At 38.9% G+C, this 22,945-nt stretch overlaps 1 protein-coding gene across 1 annotated transcript in view; it reads right to left on the bottom strand.

Moving 5' to 3' along the window:
• Positions 1-22,945, bottom strand: part of Abca13 (ATP binding cassette subfamily A member 13) — a 564,237-nt gene that overhangs the window by 217,321 nt on the left and 323,971 nt on the right. Inside the window, exon 42 of the mRNA XM_032916398.1 lies at positions 10,420-10,525. Coding sequence (XP_032772289.1) covers positions 10,420-10,525 — 106 coding nt within the window. The remainder of the gene's footprint in view (positions 1-10,419; positions 10,526-22,945) is intronic.

Genomic DNA, 22,945 nt, shown 5'->3' with positions numbered 1-22,945 from the left:
AATGTAGGCCCCTCCCATGCCTACTGGCCCAATAATGTATGTTTCAACAATCATTGAACTTAACAAATGGCGAAGTCATCATTTGAAATGAGGTCATTTTTTCTGCAAGCCTAACTGATATATACTTGCATACATATATATTCCATATATGTATCATATTACTAACATGGATTACATATTGATTTTATATATATATATGTATATATATATATATATATAGTGTGTGTGTGTGTGTAAAACATCATAATAAACTTTAGTTTACTGGGCAGGAAAGGCATTTCAAAAGCAAATGATGATTCAAAGAGACATCATGACAGGTGTTGTGACTGAAGACAGTTGCATGTTAGAAACACTGAGGTTTTGTGGAAAGGTAGATAACTACTCTCAACTTGAGTTTATTTGGAAATTAACAGTAAGATCAAATAAGAAAGATAGACATGAAGGAAGGACCCCAGAATCAAGCATGACACATGTGGGTGAAGAAAAAATGATAAATTCTTTGCCATTAAGAAGTCACTTCTACCTACTGTGTAAACACAGTACAACTATGTAATTCTAGTGACCAAGGCATCAGTCTTCAAAACCCATTTCATGGAGCTGCTGGGTCAATATGATTTCAAGTATATATTCTATATTTTATTTTTGCTGTCATCAATCTTTTTGAGCAGTGAGTTACTTGAAGACCTGGCCCTTGAAGATACACAGCCAGTGCAGAACGAGGAACTCACGCAAAGACAGGTATAGCCTGGAAGCAGTTGTCAACAGGAGTCATCCATCACCACGCCTAGAAAGAGAGCCTTCCTAATAGTCATTCTAAGAATTGAGTTCATCTTGTCTAGATCTTACAAAAGGGGATGAGGTTTTTAAATCAGCATATTGGGGTATTGTATTAAGAGTCTCACTAGCATCTCAACATTTCTTCAAGGTGTAAAATTTACAGGAACATAAATATGACTCATACAGGTTTTATGCGAAGTTTTTATTGATTGCAATAAAATCTGGCAAACATAGGTGATCTCAAAGCAAATTTGATTTACCATGTCTTGAACTAATTTCTTATTTAGTAATGAAAGACTTAAATGGAATTTTAAATTATGTTCTAGGCCAAAACTTTGTAATTTAAATAATGAAACTGTGTTTTATAGCATAAAAGTAATGCTAAAATGGAAATGGTTCTGTTTCCTGAACACTGCCTTTTAAATTCAAACACCATGTTTTCACACTTTGTGGCATTTGTTTTAGCACATATTTCATTTCTAATACATTTATACAGATTTTCCCTATTAATATCTCCCCAGTAGGAATATATAATCATTTGTAAATGGATGTGTTTATTACAGCTAAACATTTATAGAGGGATGCATTGGTATTGTGTAAGTCCTGATAATATGTTTACACTCCTGTCATATTTCTTTAAATAACTTGTATATGAAAGTAATTACTGTATCTTAAGAATTTAATCCTCAAAATTTAAACCTTTAAATAAAAAATAGCAAAAACAGGTATATACATTTTATGAAAAAAATTATAGGAACAATAAGATAGAGACAGACTATGATATATATTATAATTATGTTAAATTGCATTTTGTAATAAAATGAATCTCAGAATAAAAGGTTGGAAATCTGATCTACTATATTGCTTATCTGAAAAAGTTTCAGAGTTTGTCTGTTTGCTTGCTTGTTTGTTTGTGTTGAAGTACATTTGTCCTAAAAGTAATGAAAAAAAATCATCAGGGATCCATATGGACTTGACCCATCAAGACCCTGTGGAGTGCCTAGCACTGCTCAGCCCACCTGAGTAAACACAGGGTCTCTGTCTTCCAGGAGTCTGGCAAAGGTCTTTGCCATTTACTACAAAATGTTTCGCACTCATGTCAGTAAAACAAACTTAAAGCAGTTTCCTTGACTATGTAGAAAACTCACAAGAAAGCTAACAGGAAAGCCTTTATAAATAGAAATTCATGGCTGGGAAATATAAAGGGCTCCGATGACAAAGCTCAGTTCAGCATGTTGTAACCAAAGCTAAATGATTCACAGATTCTCAGACCCCACCCCCTCCTCTGAACTCGACTGAGACATTGCATAGCAAGTTGTTCTTCCTGAGATTCAGGTGTGGAAGTCTTCAATCAGTGTTCAAAGCAAGATTTTTCTGCTCATTTTGCAGAAGAAAAAAGCCACTTCTGGTGAGAGTGATAAAGTTGAGACCTGGAGGTTTAAATAATTTTGTAGCAACTCCAGGAAACTGAGATCTGTATCAGAACAAAACCTTGACTACTTTTTCAGAAAGAATGGAGGAGATAGAAGGAACAGAGGGAGGAGGAGGAAAAGAAGGGAAGAGGGGAGAAAGGAAGAAGAAGAGAAAGAAAGGGATGGAAGGAAGGAGAAAGGAAGGACAAAGGAAATGAAGAAATTTTGGAGCTAGAAAATATAAATGGAATTGGAAGGAAAAAATACCTCCAGTGTATGTGAATAGTACAGGAAATCATCAATGAACTTTAGGACAGTCATGAAAGTCACTGAATTTTAAGGAGACAAAAATTAGATAAAAGACAGAAAAAAATTCAGAATCCAGAGAGAGTCAAAAGAACCAGAGTTTGTATGTAAAAGTATTGTCCAATGGTGTGTGTGTGTGTGTATTTGTTTGTGTGTGATTTAACATTTACAAAGGAAAATTAAAAAAATTCAAATATAAGGAACAACAATATGCAAAAGGAAATCAATGAGTTCCAGGGAGGTGAAGAATGAACATCTAAGATACATTAGAAACAAGTTGCTGACCACCTCAGAGAAACTCTGAAGATGCAAGGAAAGAGAGATATCAGTGTAGGGAAATTGAAGGTGTCTCAGGGAAAGGGAGAGGCAGTGAGAAAGGAGAGGAATGGGATAGGGAGTTTCAGAAGGGGAAACGAAGGGGGATAACATTTGAAATGTAAATAAATAAAATAACCAATAAAAAGTTTTAAAAGATAAATGAAACCACTCAAACTAGTGAAGTATTTGTCAATTGATTTTTATACTTGTAAACGTGTCGCTTTAAAATGAAGTAAATTAGATAATTATAAATAGAGAAGCAAAAGCTAAACATATAGGGTAAAATGGGTGCCATCCAAGAAATGTCTTAGAGTATCTCAAATGGAAAAAGAAGTGAAACAAGCTAAGAATAATAAAATGCAAATCAAAAAATGCAAACTTTTATAGTAGATAAAAAAATAAATGGATTAAAAAAACGTAATTTGCAATTTGCCTTGTATACTTTTTTTTTCTATAGAGCTTAAAAAGACAAAAATCATAAACAGCTATAAATCTGTGTAAATGAGTACACAGTATATAAAAATATTTTGACAATAGTATCATTGGATGGTTTTGTATATGTTGTCCCAGGGAGTGGCAGTACTACTAGAAGGTGGCCATATTAAAGCAGGTCAATTTGTATTTACTGTGGGTATCCTAGATGCCTGGAAGTCAATCTTCCACTAACAGCCTTCAAATGGAGATGTAGAACTCTCAGCCCCTCCTAGATGCTGCCATGTTCACACCTTGATGTTAATAGACTGAATCTCTAAACCTGTCAGCTAGCCCCAATTACATGTTGTCCTTATAAGAGTTGACTTTGTCATGGTGTCTATTCACAACAAAACCCTAATTAAAACAATTATGTATTCTATGTATTGTCAAGCAGCTTAAATGCAAAAATTACATACAAATGAAAATGTAAACAGAGAAAAATAATGTCACTAAAAAAAAGTAAATATAGATGAGGAATGGGAATGAACAAAGCAGGGAAGGGAGGAGTTAGAAAGTCTTAAGACATATAAAATGAGAACCAAAATGCTAAATATGAATGAATTAATTCTTATTTCAAAAGACACAGAGTAAATAACCTGGTTAAAAGTTAGGCTTCAACTGTATTCTGACAACATAAAGCAAAGGAGACGGTGAAACATACAGGGAAACAGTGAAAGAATGGAAGAACATATGTGGCACTAAGAGTAACCAAAAGAAAATAGGGATGGGTCCATTAATATCTTAGTACAAAGAATGAATAGAAAACAAGTTACACGAGAAAAGGGACAATTCACATATTGATGTGCCTTCCCCCTACCCACACAGCTCCACCTGCTTCCCGGGAGATCTACTCTAATCCATGAGACACAGTACCACCTACCTCCTTCCTCTGAGGTCTGCTCCAACCCAGGACACCCCAAAGCCAGCCAACACCAGAGAAAACAGATAGTAAAAAAGTGCAGGAAAATAATGAGCAGAGGCCAATAATATACCATCAGAACATAGCTCTGCCTATAGTAGCAAGTGATATCCTAACACACCTCAAAAAAGCAAGACTATGACCTTAAATATGAATATGATAGAGGCCTTTAAAGAAATACAGAAAACACAATCAAACAGGTAAATGCACTTTATGAAATAACCCTTAAAAAAAATACAGGGAAAAAATCAAACAGGTGATGGAAATGAAATAAATGGGTCCAATACGAAAATGCAATTAGAATCAATAAGGAAACACTACCCTGGAGGCAACCCTGGGAGATGGAAACCTAGAAGAGAACAAGAACTATAGAGGCAAGCACCACCAACAGAAAACAAGAGATGGAAGAGAGAATCACAGGCAAAGAAGATACAATGGAAGCAATTGTTACATCGGTCAAAGAAAAATGCCAAATGTAAAAATCTCCTAACTCAAAATATCCAGGTAATTTAGGACACTATGGAAAGACAAAACTTAAGAGTAATAGAAATAGAAGAAGGTAAAGATTCCCAGTTCACAGGACCAGAAAATATATTCCACAAAATCATAGAAGAAAACTTCCCTAATCTAAAGAAAGATAGATTATAAATATACAAGAAGCTTACACAACACCAAATAGATTGGACCAGAAAAGAAAATTCTCCTGCCACAAAATAATCTAAACAAAAAAATTATGGAATACAGAAAGAATATTGAAATTTGCAAAAGGAAAAGGCCAAGTAATATATGAAGGCAGATCCATCAGAATTACACCCGATTTCTCAAGAGGGACTTTGAAAGCCAGAAGATTTGGACAGATGTATTGTAGACTCTAAGAGACCACAGATACCAGACCAAACTTCTATTCCCAGCAAAATTTTCAATTACCATAGACAGAGAAACCAAAATATTCCATGAAAAAAACAAATTTAAACAATATTTTCTAGTATTCTAGCCCTACTGAGGATACTAGAAGAAAAACTCTGATACAAAGAAGGTAACCACACCCAAGAAAACACAAGAAATTAATCATCTCACAACAAAACCAAAAATAGAAAAACACACATGTGTACATGTGTGCATGCATGCACGTGTGCACACCTAAGCACAGTACCACCTCCAACATCAAGATAACAGGAACTAACAATCATTGGTCATTAATAGCTCTCATCCAGTTGATTTATTCACCAATAAAAAGATACAAACTAACATCATTCTGCTGCATGCAAGAAATACACATCAGCAACTAAGATAAACACTTCAGGGTAAAGGGCTAGAAAAAGATTTTCCAAGCAAATAGACCCAAGAAACAATCTCGAGCAGCCATGATCTAAAACAAAAATAAAATGGACTTTTCAAACAAAAGTCATCAAAAGAGACAAGGACCCTTCATACTCATCAAGGAAAAATCTACCAAGATGACATCTTAATTCTGAACATCTATGCCCCAAATGCAAGGACACCCACTTTCATAAAAGAAACTTTACTAAAGCGCAAAGCACACATTGCACCTCACACAATAATAGTGGGAAACTTCAACACCCCACTCTCTGCAATGAACAGATCATGGAAACAAACTAAACAGAGACACCATGAAACTAACCAGATTTTAAACTAAATGGATTTAATAGGTATCCAAAAAACCAAGCAATATACCTTCTTAGAACCTCATAGAACCTTCTCCAAACTGACCATATAATTGGGCACAAAGCAAGCCTCAACAGATATAAGAAGATTGAAATAACCCTTGCAGGCAAATGGATGGGACTAGAAAATACCATCCTGAGTGAGGTAAACCCACACCCAAAAGGATATACATGGTATATACTCACTGACAAGTGGGTATTAGCAATAAAAGTACAGAATACCCAGGTTACATCCCATAAACACAAACAAAGAAGTTAAACAAGAAGGAAGGCCCAAGTGAGGATGCTTGAGTATAGCTTAAAAGGGGGAACAAAATAGTTATAGGAGACAGAGGGAGAGAGGGAGATGGGTGGGAGAAGGAAGGGGGAGGGACAGGGTCAAGTGTGGGTAGAAACAGAGGAGGGGTCCAGAGGGTAAGGAAAATTAATGGAAATATGCAGCTGCTAGGGGTCAGGGGGTAGGGGGAATCTCTAGAAGTCCCAAAGACCTGGGATGGTGGAGGCTCCCAGAAGTCAAGGAGGGTGAACTTAGCTGAGATGCTTAACAATGGGAACATGGAACCTGAAGGGGCCAACTCCTGTAGCCATGTAGGACCTCCAGTGTAAGGATAAGGCACCTACAAAAGTTCCATCCCAAAATTTGTCCTGCATATATATATGTATATGTATGTATATATATATATATATATATATACACACACACACACACACACACACACACACATACACACACACACATACATATACATATACATATATACATATACATATACATATACATATACATATACATGGACAAAGATGAGCAGAGACTAAAAGAATGGCCAACTAATAACTAACCTAACTTGAGACCCATCCCATGGGCAAGCACGAATCCTTGATACTATTAATGATGCTCTGTTACATTTACAGACAGGAAACTAGCATAACTGTCTTCTGAGAGCCTCTACCCAACAGCTGAAACAGATGTAGACACCCACAGCTAAACATTGGATGGAAGTCAGGGACCCATATAGAAGTTTCAGGAAGGATTGAAGGCCCTGGAAGGGATAGGAAACCTAGAGGAAGACCAATAGTGTCAACTCACCTGGACTTACGGGAGCTCTCAGAGACTGAGCCATCAACCAAAGAACATACATGGACTGGTCTGAGGCCCCTGGCATACATGTAGCAGAGGATGGCCTTGCCTGGCCTCAGTAGGAGAGGATTACAGGCCTAATCCTATAAAAATTGGATGTGCCGGGGTGGAGGGATACCTAGGAGGGCCCCATTTTCTCAGAGGTAAGGGGGAAAATATGGGGAGAAGGACTGTGAGGGGGGATAGCAGGAGTGGGGACAGCATTTCAGATATAAATACTTTAAAAAAAGAAGAGAGAGATAGAAAGAGATAAAAGCTCTACTGAAATTTTTATATAAAGAATTTAGTCATAGGGAGTATAACAATTACAAACACATAAGAATCAAACAACAGATCCCATAAACATATAAAGCAACAAAAGAAACAAAAAGAAAGCAGACATTTCCATCAACAGACAATAAGAAACATCAACATTCCATATTCAGCAATAGGCAGAAAATCCATTGACAGGACAGTAAAGCCAAAGAGAATTAGAATTAATGGCAGATGTACATAAACTATCGAACAAATAAATATGAAGGAGACAAATAGGCATTCCACTCCACACAATAGCAGCACATACATGAATTATATCCATAAACATATGCAGACCTCTCACAAGCCAACAATAGCTTGAAACAACTTAAAAACTAATTTGAGAAAGCAAGTTAAACAAACCTAAGATGTATGTAAACCCACTATTTTGTAAGCTAATTTAAAAAAAGAGTTTGAATGGTGGCAGTTTATGGATGGGCAATGCTATTCTCATCAGAACTGAGCTATCGAATGGAAATATCAGTGCCAAATTAGAATACTCCTCTTCAAGTTACTGATTGGAAAGACCCCAGAATTCCTGCAAAGTAATACAATTTATTGTCATTGCTCTTGTTGTACACCATGACTACATGATAAAACCCCATTATTGAAAGAGACACCTTTGGTTTCAGGGCATAGTGAAATGCTGGAATGTGCTGAGAAAATTCCTCTGTTCTGGTCATCATAATGTCAGAAGGTTACAGGAGGGAGAAAAGATAGTAATGGCTTTACCCAGCATTGGGCCTTGCATACTACAATACTGAGCTCTCAAAAGTAATAGGTGCTCTTGTGCAATAGTGGCATTGCTGTTCTTGATACAACCAATCACTCTTCTGGTATGGCTGGGGAGGGAGCCACAAGGTCCCACTTCTAGCTAAAGAGCTTTGTCAAGGAGTGCTGATGAAGAGAGAGGAATCAGCTAATTCCAGTGGTGGAGAATTAGACTGCCAAGGTTCAGCGCATTACCACATACCCATAAGCATAATGCCAATACTAATTGGACTCGGTGGGTTACTTTTTTAATTGTAGATAACATGAAGGTGGGGATGTGTTGAGGGACAGGAGAAGTTGGAAGGAAAATGCGAGGTGGATATGAACAAGATACATTGTATACATATAAACATGCATAAATGAAATTGTCAAAGAATAAATAAGATAGTGATGGGATTAATTGTAACAGTCATTTCTTCAAAAATTTTACTAAACAGTCAATAACTGTATGAAGGAATTCCCAGAATTATTAATCAGTATATTGGTGAGGACAAAGGGAATTAGAATCTTAATGCTGCTAGTAAAAATATGAGATGTAGACAGATAAGAATCTTTCTCAAATGGTTAAGCATATGATCCAGCAATTCTATTCATAGGTATTTTACTGGCTGGTTTTATGTGTCAACTTGACACAAACTGAAGTTATCAGAGAGAAAGGTGCCTCAGTTCAGGAAATACCTCCATGAGATCCAGCTGTAAGGTATTTTCTCAACTAGTGATCAAGAGGGGAGGACCCAGCCCATTGTGGGTGGTGCCATCGCTGGGCTGGTAGTCTTGGGTTCTATAAGAGAATAAGCTGAGCAGACCAGGGAAACAAACCAATAAGTTGTCCCTCCATGGCTGCTGCATCAACTCTGCCTCCTGACCTGCTTGAGTTCCAGTCCTGACTTCCTTTGCTGGTGAACATCAATGTGGAAGTGTAAGCTGAATAAACCTTTCCTCCCAACATTTCTTGGTCATGATGTTTGTGCAGAAATAGAAACCTGACTAAGACAGGTATCTACTAAGCACACATACTCATGAAACATTAGTTTTAGGCATGTTCTAACAGCAAAAAGAAAAATTGGAAACAACCCAAGTTTTCATCAAATGATAAATGAACAGAATAACGTGGTATCCATGCAATGGAGCTTTTACTTGACAACTGAAAGAAAAATATGTTCATAGAAGCTGGTACAAAGGACCAGCTGTATACTAATCCACACAAAATGTCAACAGCAGCTAATATGGAATGATAAAGGATATGCTTGAAGTCTCTTAAGGCTGGAGTGATGGGAATCCTGCAGAGTGATGGATAAGTGACATAACGTTCTGTTTGAAGTATTAATAATAACACTCCAAGACTGAGTGTAGTAATGGGTACATGAATAACGAGGCATTAAGTTGTGTATTTAAATGGGTAAATTGTGGCTAATAAAATTATATTTCAATAGTACATTGTGAACAGTAGAGATGTTGACACAATCATTGAGAAAATGCAAACTAACACCATAGTTAGAAACCAATTGAACATCAATTTTGACAAATTCAATGTATGTCTTTATACCTGATATTATCAAGAGAAAGAGAAGAGATAAGGCATTGGCAACATTCATACAGTGCTGGGGAGACTCTGATACTCAATCACCACATCAGTTTTAATTCTTGTGATTTATCCTGGGGTGTGGAGGTCTGAGTCCCCAAAGTCTGTACTTTCTGAAGAAGAGGTGTCACCATTTATATCTCTAGACCCAGGCTCCATGTGCACTGGTGAGTTGTGGCTAACATGTGGTAGGAAGTGCACCAGACTAGAACCACAGTCCATCCTATAAAAACCAAGCCTGGCTTCTGCCCAGCTCCTGACACTTGCCCAAAGAAGGGTATAATTCTAGTCAAAATAAAACCATGAACCTGCAGAAGCAACACATGCAAGCAAGGCCTGTCAGATTCAAGGCTGTGTGCGAAGTCTAGGACACAAGCTAATGAACACAAGTCTCATCTTTGGTGCTCTCATAAGCCACATAAATCCATTATTAATGGCATAAAGCTACCCCTCATAAATATGCCATGGACTTAAGGAGCTTTGGTCTGTATGTGGTTATGGTAAACCCAGATAAACAAGGTCCAGTATGCTAATTGTATATACCAAGAAATTTCTGATAAGATACGTTTCTCAGAAAGGATATCAACAAACTCTGATGTAAATTTGCTCAGGGTGGTCAGACCAACCACTTCTGCCCCATCATGAGGCATTTACTATTCTTCCTTTTACCTAGACTAATGTTAAATGAGGTCGGTACCCTTTTGCATTAAAGAGACATGCAAAAGGCTACATACACTACTCACAGTGGCGAAGAGATGGTCCTACAGGCTTCTCATTCTGAGACTCTAATTTGTTGTCTGGAGTAATGTAAGACTTTTTGTTGGTATCTTGCAGAAGCATCAAAAATACCTTTGGGGAATTAAGATAAAGAAAATGCATATATTTTACATATCTTCACAAATTACACTTGTTTGCATTTCTTTTGTCTCAATCACATCACAACACACATGAAAAATCCTCCTATGTTTCATTGGTCATTCATTTAATCAGTGTAACTTTATGACAGCCTGAGATTCTATAATATAACTGATAGTCTCCACCCCAGAGGATATAAATCTAACTGAAATGAGACCGTGAACCTGAAGCAGCTACACATGTGAGCAAGGCTGGTCAAATTCACCAAGAATACTGGGTGGGGAAAGGACTGGAAATAGAATCTATGCTCAAGTCATCTTGAGTTTGCAATTCACTGAGCCAGCACCTTAGAAATCTCAAAAAATAAACAAACAAAAACACCAAAACAAAATAAAACAAAACAAAACAAAAGCAAATAAAAAACCCTCAGGAGTCACATGTTTAAATAATGTGGTTTATTTAGGGTAGTTGGAAACTCATCTATAAAAACCACATACTGAGGGCCTACACACCTGAGAACAGAAGTAAGACCAACTTTTCTGCTCCAAGTGACATCCCTGGTGGACTCAGGACACACAAAGGCAGAAGTCCTCTGGGACAGGGCACTTCCGGTTTCTGGCTGTGCCAGGAACTGAACTGAACCAATCCCACAGCTCCCTGCACCCAAATCCCATGGGGGAATGAGCTGAACTCCCAGAAGTACAGAAAATTGTGAGACCTCAGGAAAGAATGCCACTTCTGCCAACTTCTGCCCATATTCCTGGCCCAGGAGGAAACTGCATACTGCCTCTGGATACAGGAATACAGGAGCAATCAGCAGCAGGAACCTGCTGGTTTCTGCCTGCCCCAGGAAATGAACTGAACCAGTCACACAGCTCCCTCCACCCAAATTCTCTGGGGGAGAGAGCTGGATCCTCAGAAGTAAGGACACTCCAGAGAACTCAGACAAGACAACTACTTTCTGCCCACATTCCTGACCCGAGAGGAAATCACCTAGTGCCATCTGTGCTCTCTGAGAAGAGGGACCTAGGAGCAGTGAGTGGCAAGGCCCTTCGGGTTTCTGCCTGCTCCAAGAGTTGAAAGCCAGCCACTTAGAGTGCCTACAAACCTGAGAGCAGAGTGTTATCTTCCTAGATCTGGCTGAAAGAAAATAGGTCTACAGGAGTGCTGACACACAGGCCTGCAGGAGGGTCAAGCCACTGTCAGACATAGCAAAACAAGCTAAGACCAGAGACAACCTGATGGCAAGAGGCAAGCACAGGGACCTAAACAACAGAAACCAAGACTACTTGGCATCATCAGAGCCCAGTTCTCCCAACAAAGCAAATACTAGATATCCAAACACATGGGGAAAGCATGATTTAGATTTAAAATCACATTCTATGATGATGATGGAGGACTTTAAGAAGGACAAAAAAACTCCCTTAAGGAATTACAGGAAAACACAACCAAACAGGTGAAGGAATTGAACAAAACATCCAGGATTTAAAAATGGAAATAGAAACAATAAAGAAAGCACAAAGGGAGACAACCCTGAAGATAGAAAACCTAGGAAAGAGAACAAGAGTCATAGCTGCAAGCATCACTAACAGAATACAAGATATAGAAGAGAGAATCTCAGGGGCAGAAGATACCATAGTAAACACTGACACAACCATCAAAGATAATGTAAAATGCAAAAAGCTCCTAACCTAAAACATCCAGGAAATCTAGGACACAATGAGAAGATCAAACCTAAGGATAATAGGTATAGAAGAGAGTGAAGAATCCCAACTTAAAGGGCCAGTGAATATATTCAACAAAATTATACAAGAAAACTTCCCTAACCTAAAGAAAGAGATGTCCATGAACATACAAGAAACATACAGAACTCCAAATATATTGGACAAGAAAAGAAATTCCTCCTGTCACATAATAGTTAAAACACCAAATGCACTAAAAAAAGAAAGAAAGAATATTAAAAGCAGTAAGAGGAAAAGGTCAAGTAACATATAAAGGCAAACCTATCACAATTACACCAGATTTCTGACCAGATACTATGAAAGCCAGAAGATCATGGGAGTATGTCATACAGACACTAAGGCAAAGAAATGCCAGCCTAGGCTACTATGTCTAGCAAAACTCTCAATTGACATAGATGGAGAAACCAACATATTCCATGACAAAACCAAACTTACACATTAGCTTTCTACAAATCCAACCCTACAAAGGATAACAGATGGAAACTCCAATACAAGAAGGTAAACTACACCCTAGAAAAAGCAAGAAAGTAATCCCCTTGCAACAAAACCAAAAGAAGAGAGACACAGAAACATAATTCCACCTCTAACAATCAAAATAACAGGAACCAACAATCACTATTCCTTAACATGTCTTAATTTCAATGGACTCAATTCCCCAATGAAAAGACACAGACTAACAGAATGGATCAATAAAGAGGGCCCAGCATTTTGCTGCATACAGGAAACACACCTCAATGACAAAGATAGACACTACTTCAGAGCAAAAAGCAGGAAAACAACTTTCCAAGTAAGGTCTGAAGAAACAAACAGGAGTAGCCATTCTAATAGTGGACGAAATTGACTTTCAACGAAAAGTCATCAAAAAAATAAGGCAGCAAACTGCATATTCAAAGGAAAAATTCACCAAGAGGAACTCTCAATCCTAAATACTTACTCTCCAAGTGCAAGGTTATCTGAATTCATAAAAGAAATGATACTAAAGCTCAAATCACACATTGTACCTCACACGATAATAATAGGACATTTCAACACCCTGCTCTCATCAATGGACAGATCATGGAAGCAGAAATTAAACAGAGACATAGAGAAACTAACAGAAGTTATGAACTAAATGGATTTAACAAATATTTATAAAACATTTCATCTGAAATCAAAAGTATATACCTTCTGTTCAGAACCTCATTGAATTTTCTCCAAAATTGACCATATAATCTGACACAAAAAACAAGACTCAACAGATACAGAAAGATAGAAATAATCCCATGCATCCTATTAGATCACCACACACTAAGACTGGTCTTCAATAACAACAATAATCACAGAAAGCCCACATATATATGGAAGTTGAACAATGCTTACTCAATGACTACTTGGTCAAGGAAGAAATAAAGAAAGAAATTAAAGACTTCTTAGAATTTAATGAAAATGAAGATACAACATTCCCAAACTTATGGGACACAATGAAAGTGGTACTAAGAGGAAAACTCATAGCTCTGAGTGCCTGCAGAAAGAAACAGGAAAGAGCATATGTCAGCAGCTTGACAGCACACCTAAAAGGTCTAGTACAAAAAGAAATAAATAAACCAAAGAGTAGTAGAAGGCAGGAAATAATCAAACTCAGGGCTGAAATCAACCAAGTAGAAATGAAAAGGACTATACAAATAGAAAGAATCAAGTTCGTTCTTTGAGAAAATCAACAAGATAGATAAACCCTTAGCCAGACTAACGAGAGGACACAGAGAGTGTGTCCAAATTAACAAAATCAGAAATGAAAGGGGAGACACAACAACAAAATCTGAAGAAATTAAAAAAAATCATCAGATCCTACTATAAAAGCCTATATATTCAATTAAATGGACAATTTTCTAGACAGATACCAGACTCAAATTAAATCAGGAAAACAAATAAACCATCTAAACAACCCCCATAAGTCCTAAAGAAATAGAAGAAGCAAAGTTCCCAACCAAAAAGAGCCCAGGTCAGATGAGTTCAATGCAGAATTCTATCAAACCTTCATAGAACCTCTACCAATACCATCAAGTATTCCCAAAATAGAAACAGGCAGACACTACAAATTCCGTCTATAAAGCCCTTGATTACTCTTATGCTGAAATTACAAAAGACCCAACAAAGAAAGAGAATAACACAATTTCCATGAATATCAACACAAAAATATTCAATAAAATTTACTGCAACTGAATCCAAGAATACATCAAATAATCGTCATTATGATCAAGTAGGCTTCATCCCAGGGATGCAGGGATGATAGTTCAATATAAGAAAATCCAGCAAAATGTACTCTAATATATAAACAAACTCAAAGGCAAAAAACTAAAATGACTCATTTCATTAGATGTTGAGAAAGCATTTGACAAAATTCAACACCCCTTGATTATAAAAAAAGTCCTGGAAAGATTGTAATTCCAAGCCCATATCTAAACAAGTAAAAAGCAATGTACAGCAACCAGAGATAAGATCAAATTAAATGGAGAGAAACTTACAATCCCACTAAAATCAGCAACTAGACAAGGCCTTCTCTCTCCTTTGCGGCATTCAATATAGTTCTTGAAGTTCTAGCCAGAGCAATCAGAAAACAAAAAGAGATCAAGGGATACAGATTAAAAGAAGAAGGTCAAAATATCACTGTTGCAGATGATATGATAGTATATTTAAGTGATCCCAAAAGTTCCACCAGAGAACTGCTAAAGCTGATAAACAATTTCAACAAAGTGGCTGGGTATAAAATTAACTCAAATAAATCAGTAGCCTTCTCTGCACAAAGAAACAAGCCGAGAAAAGAAATTAGGGGAACGACACCCTTCATAATAGACCCAAATAATATAAAGTACCTCGGTGTGACTTTAACCAAGCAAGTAAAAGATTTGTACAACAAGAACTTCAAGACTCTGAAGAAAGAAATTGAGGAAGACCTCAGAAGATGGAAAGATCTCCCATGCTCATGGATTGGCAGGATTAATATAGTAAAAATGGCCATTTTACCAAAAGCGATCTACAGATTCAATGCAATCCCCATCAAAATACCAATCCAATTCTTCAAAGAGTTAGACAGAACAATTTGCAAATTCATCTGGAATAACAAAAAACCAAGGATAACTAAAACTATCCTCAACAATAAAAAAAGGACTTGGGGAATCACTATCCCTGAACTCAAGCAGTATTACAGAGCAGCAACAGTGATAAAACTGCATGGTATTGGCAGTACAGAGACAGACAGATAGACCAGTGGAATAGAATTGAAGACCAATGAAAACGAACCCACACACCTATGGTCACTTGATTTTGATAAAGGAGCCAAAAACCATCCAGTGAAAAGAGATGGCATTTTCAGCAAATGGTGCTGGTTCAGCTGGAGGTCAACATGCAGAAGAATGCAGATCGATCCATGCTTATCACCCTGTACAAAGCTTAAGTCCAAGTGGATCAAGGACCTCCACATCAAACCAGATACACTCAAACTAATAGAAGAAAAAGTAGGGAAAGAATCTGGAACACATGGGCACTGGAAAAAATTTCCTGAACAAAACACCAATGGCTTATGCTCTAAGATCAAGAATCGACAAATGGGATCTCAAAAACTGCAAAGCTTCTGTAAGGCAAAGGACACTGTGGTTAGGGACAAAACGACAAACCAACAGATTGGGAAAAGATCTTTACCAATCCTATAACACACTTATATCCAAAATATACAAAGAACTCAAAAATTAGACTACAGGAGACAAATAACCCTATTAAAATGGGGTTCAGAGTTAAGAATTTACAGCTGAGGAATGCCGAATGGCTAAGAAACACCTAAAGAAATGTTCAACATCTTTAGTCATAAGGGAAATGCAAATCAAAACAACCCTGAGATTTCACCTCACACCAGTGAGAATGGCTAAGATCAAAAACTCAGGTGACAGCAGATGCTGGCGAGGATGCAGAGAAAGAGGAACACTCCTCCATTGTTGGTGGGGTTGCAGACTGCTACAACCATTCTGGAAATCAGTCTGCAGGTTCCTCAGAAAATTGGACATTGAACTACCTGAGGATCCAGCTATACCTCTCTTGGGCATATACCCAAAAGATGCCCCAACATATAAAAAAGACACGTGCTCCACTATGTTCATCGCAGCCTTATTTATAATAGCCAGAAGCTGGAAAGAACCCAGATGCCTTTCAACAGAGGAATGGATACAGAAAATGTGGTACATCTACACAATGGAATATTACTCAGCTATCAAAAACAATGCCTTTATGAAATTTATAGGCAAATGGATGGAACTGGAAATTATCATCCTGAAGGAGGTAGCCCAATCACAGAAAAACACACATGGTATGCACTCATTGATAACTGGATATTAGCCCAAATGCTCCAATTACCCTAGATGCACAGAACACATGAAACTCAAAATAAAAAATCAAAGACTTCATGAAATTCATAGGCAAATGGATGGAACTAGAAAATGTCACCCTGAGTGAGGTAACCCAATCACAGAAAAACACACATGATATGTACTCACTGGTAAGTGGATATTAGCCCAAAAGCTGGAATTACCCAAAATACAATCCACAGACCACATGATGCTCAAGAAGGATGACCAAAGTGGGGGTGCTTCACTTTTCTTAAAAGTGGGACAAATTATTCATAGGAGGGGATATGGAGGCCAAGTTTGTAGCAGAGACTGAAGAACAGCCATTCAGAGCCTGCCCCACATGTAGCCCATATATATACAGCCACCAAAACCAGATAAGATTGATGAAGCTAAGAAAATGCATGCTGATAGGAGCTGGATATAGATGTCTCCTGCAAGACACAGCCAGAGCAGAGGCGAATGCTAGCAGCACACCATTGAACTGAGAACAGGACCCCTGTTGGAGGAATTAGAGAAAAGATTGAAAGAGCTGAGGGGGCTTACAACCCCTTAAGAACTACAATGCCAACCAATCAGAGCTCTCAGGGACCAAACCACTACCCAAAGACTATACGTGAACTGGACCCATGGCTCCTATGTAGCATATGTAGCAGAGGACGGCGTTGTTGGGCACCAATGGAAGGAGAAGTCCTTGGTCCTGCCATGGTTGAACCCCCAGTGTAGGAGAATGTCAGGGGGGTTGCAACGGGGGATGGGAACATCCTTATAGAAAAAGGTGAGGGGGATGGGATAGGGGGCTTATGTCTGGGAAACCGGGAAAGGGATTAACATATGAAATGTAAATTAAAAAATCCAATAATAATAATAAAAAAACACCCACTGAATGTATGTCCCCTAAGGGTTCTGATATACCATGCCACTAAAGCAAGTAAGTTGTGACTTAGTGGTGCCAGTGTTCATTTACAGCTGGAAGAAGATCAAACTTGATGTGTTTAAACCCTGAGATTTGTCTCAAACCAACAAAGATATAGTGAAGGGAAAAAGAATATAAGCCAAGACATTAGGACCGGTGGTGTGCTAGGGACAATGAAGCCTTTGGCTGCATTTGGAGACTTAGGGGACACTTAGGAATGGCTGAAATAAGGACCTCCAATGTACATCAAGGAGTATTCATCTAGGAGGGGTGCTTTAGCCCCACCCCAGAGGTCAAAGGTGCTCAGCCATGTAGCAGTGATGCTCTATGAAGAGGGCACCGGCTCTCTTGTTGACAGTGTTGGGCCAACTTTGTGACCACAGATACAGGGCTCACCACCCAGGCTATAAGAATGATCTACCTGAGACCTATATGAACAACAATGCCAAGCAACCAGAGTCACCCAAGCCACTACCCAAAGACTATAAGAAAACTGCATAGGTAGCAATGAATATCCTAGTAAGAGCCAGTGAAGGGGAAGCCCTGGGTCCCTATAAGACTGAACCCCAGTGAACGGATTGTTGGGGGGGAGGGTGGGTGGGAGGGGAATATCCATAAAGAAGGGGAGGAGGGGCATAGAAGAAACTGGGAAAGGAATAACACTTGAAATGTAAATAAGAAATACAATAAAAATAAATAAATAAATAAATAAATAAATAAATAAATAAAAAATAAATAAATAGTGGTTAAAAAAAAAAGAATGTCTCATCTGTAAAACCAGCAATGACCATATCTGTCCATGCTTGGTAGATTCTGGCTGAAGAGGCTTTGAATCATGCCTGTAGTCAAAGTTCACTGATAGGAGAAGCACGGTACATGGTCTCTGTAGCCGTCGTGTATGTGTGCTTCCTTCCCTCCCATATACCTACCACAAAAACAACCAGAGAGATCCAAGTCCCTCTGGCCCTGGCCACCCTTCTAGGGTCTTAGTCTCACTGCCTGTCCAACAACTGGGTCACGCTCAGCATGACCACTCTCGTCCTGAACTTCTGACTTATAATAAACAGCATCGTGGGTCTGATTCCTTTAAAAAAGCAGAGTCGTGAATTTGACAACGCATTCCTGGTCTGACCCTTTCCACAGGGGAAGACACATGGGGAGGACCCAGAGACTGAAGCAGAGAGCCAGCAAGCCCACAGGGAGAGCTTTATACTCTCTCTTCATGTGGTTAATTAGCTCTGACAGAATCCTACTGAGGAAAAGCTGTATCTTCAACACTGGTCAAGGTCAGGAGGTTTGTTACATCTTAGGTAGTTCTCTCTCTGGAAAGATAACAAACACTTCTGATTCTCGACAAGATCACCAAGGAAAGCGGCACCACTCATCCCACTGCAAATAAAAACAGTGCTGACAATAACTTAGAATAACACAGCGCATAATGCCAGTCAGACATCCCTGAACACAATAGTTCATCACGGTGTGACTTGGTTTCTTGGCAAACTAAATGGTGATAATAAGGCATGTGGTAGGACCACTAAAAGCAGTAAATGTGCTTTTAAGAGAGACTGATGGGAACCATGCCTGGCATGTGACATGCTCACGCTGTCTCATCCTGACTTGCCAGAGGACACGCACATGATAGGCTTCATTATGTAATTCTCAAGTCAATCTACTAAGAGAAGTACTGATATCCCCACCGTAGATGGAGGCTTGGAGGATGAGCACGATAATCATTCGCTCAGCATATACACACAGAATGAAATGAGAAAGAAAAGTGTGTGCTGAGAATTGTTCACTGAATGAGAACTCATCTCTGACTTTTAATTTTAAAAGAAATTTTTATTTGATGGTTGGCCACATGCAACTATATCGTGGTGTGTATTTTTATAAGTACATTTTAAAATAGTCTTCATGCCTTCTCCCTCTCTTATACACATGCACGTGCATATGCGCACGCGCGCACACACACACACACACACACACACAAACCTATGCACAAACCTATACAGATGGATATGTGTATGTCTAAGATGGTGGTGTATACATGTGTGTTGGTTGGATGTTCGTGCATATTGGAGAAAGAAGCAGAAAAGACATGGGTTTTCCAGGAGCAATCTCAAAGGACAGTTGGGTATGGTATCAGAACAATTAGCACACAGCCAGCAGTATCTAGGTGCTGTGGGTGCAGTGTTTCTCCAGCTTGGGAGTGTGCAAGGCAAACAACAAGTCCAAGCTCATAAGGAAGACAGGGGTGCCATCTAGTGTTGACTTTCCTCAGCTGCAGGCACACTGACCAGGGGTTTCAGGACTAAAATGTCAAAGGAGACCAAGGGACAGAACAGAAGGGTCACATTTCTCAAAAACAACTTGAAACTGAATCCTGTAGGCAAATGTATGGCCTCCTGGTACGGACATGCCTTTGCAGTTTGGATCTATAAACCCATGTTAAAAAGAAGCAGTCGGCCTCCTGTTGCAAGCCTGCCTTTTGGAACAATCTCATGGAACCCAAAACCTAGAACAGGATGGAAAAGGTCAGGGTTTAATAAAATAAAATATATGAAAAGGATTCCAACATTCCACTAGGTTCTGGAACTATAAGTCCCCGTTTTCAGTTCAAAGTATTCCTTATCATTTGACAGATTTTCTACAAAAGATAATCAATTTTGCTTCACCTCTCTACTTATGAAGAAATGCAAACTACTGTAAAATTTCTCATTATAGGTAAAATTGTGAAAAGCTTTCTGCTACCAATGCTCCTACAAAATGGATATAAAGGAGGTATAAGCCCATGCATAGGACATTGCCTGATGGAGCTGACCATCTAATATCCCAGGCTCACTTTCTAGCCTATGAAGCCTCTTGTATTTGTACACTTTGCCGACAAGAACATCACATCTGTATACCTGGTCCTGTTCTTTGGTTGATTTTTCAATCACTTCTATATGAAAGGGGGCCAGAGGACAGTTCAAATGGAACAAATATTCCCCACACCTCTCTGCCTTTATACAAAAAAGTTGGACACTCATCTCTCACCTCATCTAATATTTTGCATCTCACAATCGTTACATCAGTCATCACAAGTAAACAAATCGTCACAACTGCACACACTGCTCCTGGTTTTATTCAGACAAAATGAATGGCTATGAAATATGCCATGTTCAGGTTAGATCCCAAAGATATTAACTAACAAGAAGAAAAATGAGCAGAAAACAACATAGCTTTAAATGCAATGGCCAAGACTTCTGCTCTCTCTCTCTCTCTCTCTCTCTCTCTCTCTCTCTCTCTCTCTCTCAAATAAGTTCAACCGTTTGGAGATTCTTGGTTTGGAAACGTATGTCTCTTTAATTAAGAGAAGCTTCAGGGTGTAAGCCTGTTCCCATAGCCTGGTGTCATCCGTGCACTGATAGAACTATCAATCCTTGGGCTGGAGGGCAGTGGTTCACCGGCTGTGCTCTCTGTTTAAAGGGTACTGGCAAATGGTGTCCGACCCCAGGCGCAATCCACTCTCAAAGTGTCAGTGTGATGGACTATACCCAGACATGGTCAGTACACCCTGCCTTTGGCGGGTGCTAGAGAAACTGATGAGACTGACCCGCCTTCTACTGACAACAGAGCTGGGCTGAGTGATGACAGTGGCCAAGATGAAATTGCCAAGCTTTAACTAAAATACAGCATGGCCTGTGTTTTGTTTCGGTTTCTCCTAAATGATATAGGTTTGCTTCTCTGTTCACTTTTTACAAGCAAAAGATGACACTCGGATAAATAAGTCACAGGAGTGAGTAGGACTGTCTCCCAAATGCGGGGTTCTGGCCAAGGTGCCTCTATTGAACAATGCAGTGAGTTGCACCCAACAGCACGAGCACCCTATCATCATACAGGAGCACCACTGCTCGGGGATGACCACCTTGTCATATCGACCACAGGCTTGGAAACCTAGAATGACACATCCATTACCTCATGATTTTGCAGGTCAGAGTATAAAATGAGATTCCTGAACCGCAATCCAGGAAGAACATACTCTCTTGTCCCCATGCCATGGACGGTAGCCTCGTGCACCATTTTCTACTGCTGCTGTATTAGGATATCAGTGTTTCCTATCTGAGCATGCTAGAACCGTCTGATACAGACTTTTCTTATATTAGCTCCACCCAGAAAACAGAGGTGCTTCTCCTCATCCTAAGTTCTGCCAAGTGACATTTATAGGATCCAGAAATTAGGACGTGACCATTTAAGGGAACTCGTTATTCATCTTATTGTGTCTTCAGAACATGTTTGAACCAAGAATGATGACTGGCTTAGATATATGTTCAGATACCCTGAAGACAGTGAGACATCTGACAGGGCAGCAGAAACCATCATGGAGTCCACTAAAGCTCTGATTCTTGATGGTAGAAAACGCAATGCCTTCCCTGGCTCATTTGTTCAGGGCAGAGCAGGTGTGGTACGTTAGATGAGGTATAAAAAATTAACTTTAAGTCACTCACAGTCTCTAGCACCCTGAAATGGCTCTTTATAAAGCAAAAGTGTCAAATACAAGCTCCAGGGCTCCAACCTGATGGACTGAAACCACAATGTTTAAATCACAGGCAGCATCCAAAAGTGCTTGACCTTGAGTTTTAAATTAAGACAACTTAAGTACAAAACTGAAGCCACCTCAAAATAGTAACTGGTTGTATTTTGGTAAAAATAAACAAGGGAATGTAAGAAGGGGGAGGGAAGAAAGGAGGAAAAGGAGGGAAGGATAAAAGGAGGAGGGGAGGGAGATAGAGAGAAAAAGAGAACACATTCTCAAGAAATCTAAGACCTTCTTCCTTCTCTGCCTTCCTCCCTTTCTTCTGCTGATTAATATATAACTTCAGCTATATATTATAACTGAAATCATAGGAAATAGGAAAGCATCAAAGACAAGAATCAAGTTTCTCACTATCCATCAGACCAGACAAAAACAATCACAGAGGAAATATGAGTGAATGCTTATTATTAAGTAGAATTGAGCTCTTCAATTTCAATATTAAGGCAGAAGGAGAAGAAAAAGCATGTTGTTCTTTGTCTTAGACAGAACCTAAGGCCACCAACTACCAATAGCTGGACTAACCAGGACTTTTTGGAAAATCAGCCCTTCTGAGCCACCATAATGTGATGGAGGGCAGCTCCCCTTGCCAGACGTAAAATACGTTAGAAGACACAAGAGAAAACGTGAAGGACCTGTCACTGCCAAGGCTGGTATGGTTTAAGCATCAAATTAAGAATTCCAGAAATGAATGGATAGGAAAGGATGAATGGGGTAAAATCCATGAGTCACTACTGGTCTAAATGGAGAATTCATCAAAGAGACCTCTAAGCATGGACAAGAGACAGAGTTGTGAAGATAACCTAGGGCAAGCTC

Source organism: Rattus rattus, chromosome 11 (genome assembly GCF_011064425.1).
Source record: "Rattus rattus isolate New Zealand chromosome 11, Rrattus_CSIRO_v1, whole genome shotgun sequence".
Classification (NCBI taxonomy): Eukaryota; Metazoa; Chordata; class Mammalia; order Rodentia; family Muridae; genus Rattus; species Rattus rattus.
Note: the sequence above shows the minus strand (reverse complement) of the source record. Positions and strands in the feature narration are given on the sequence as shown.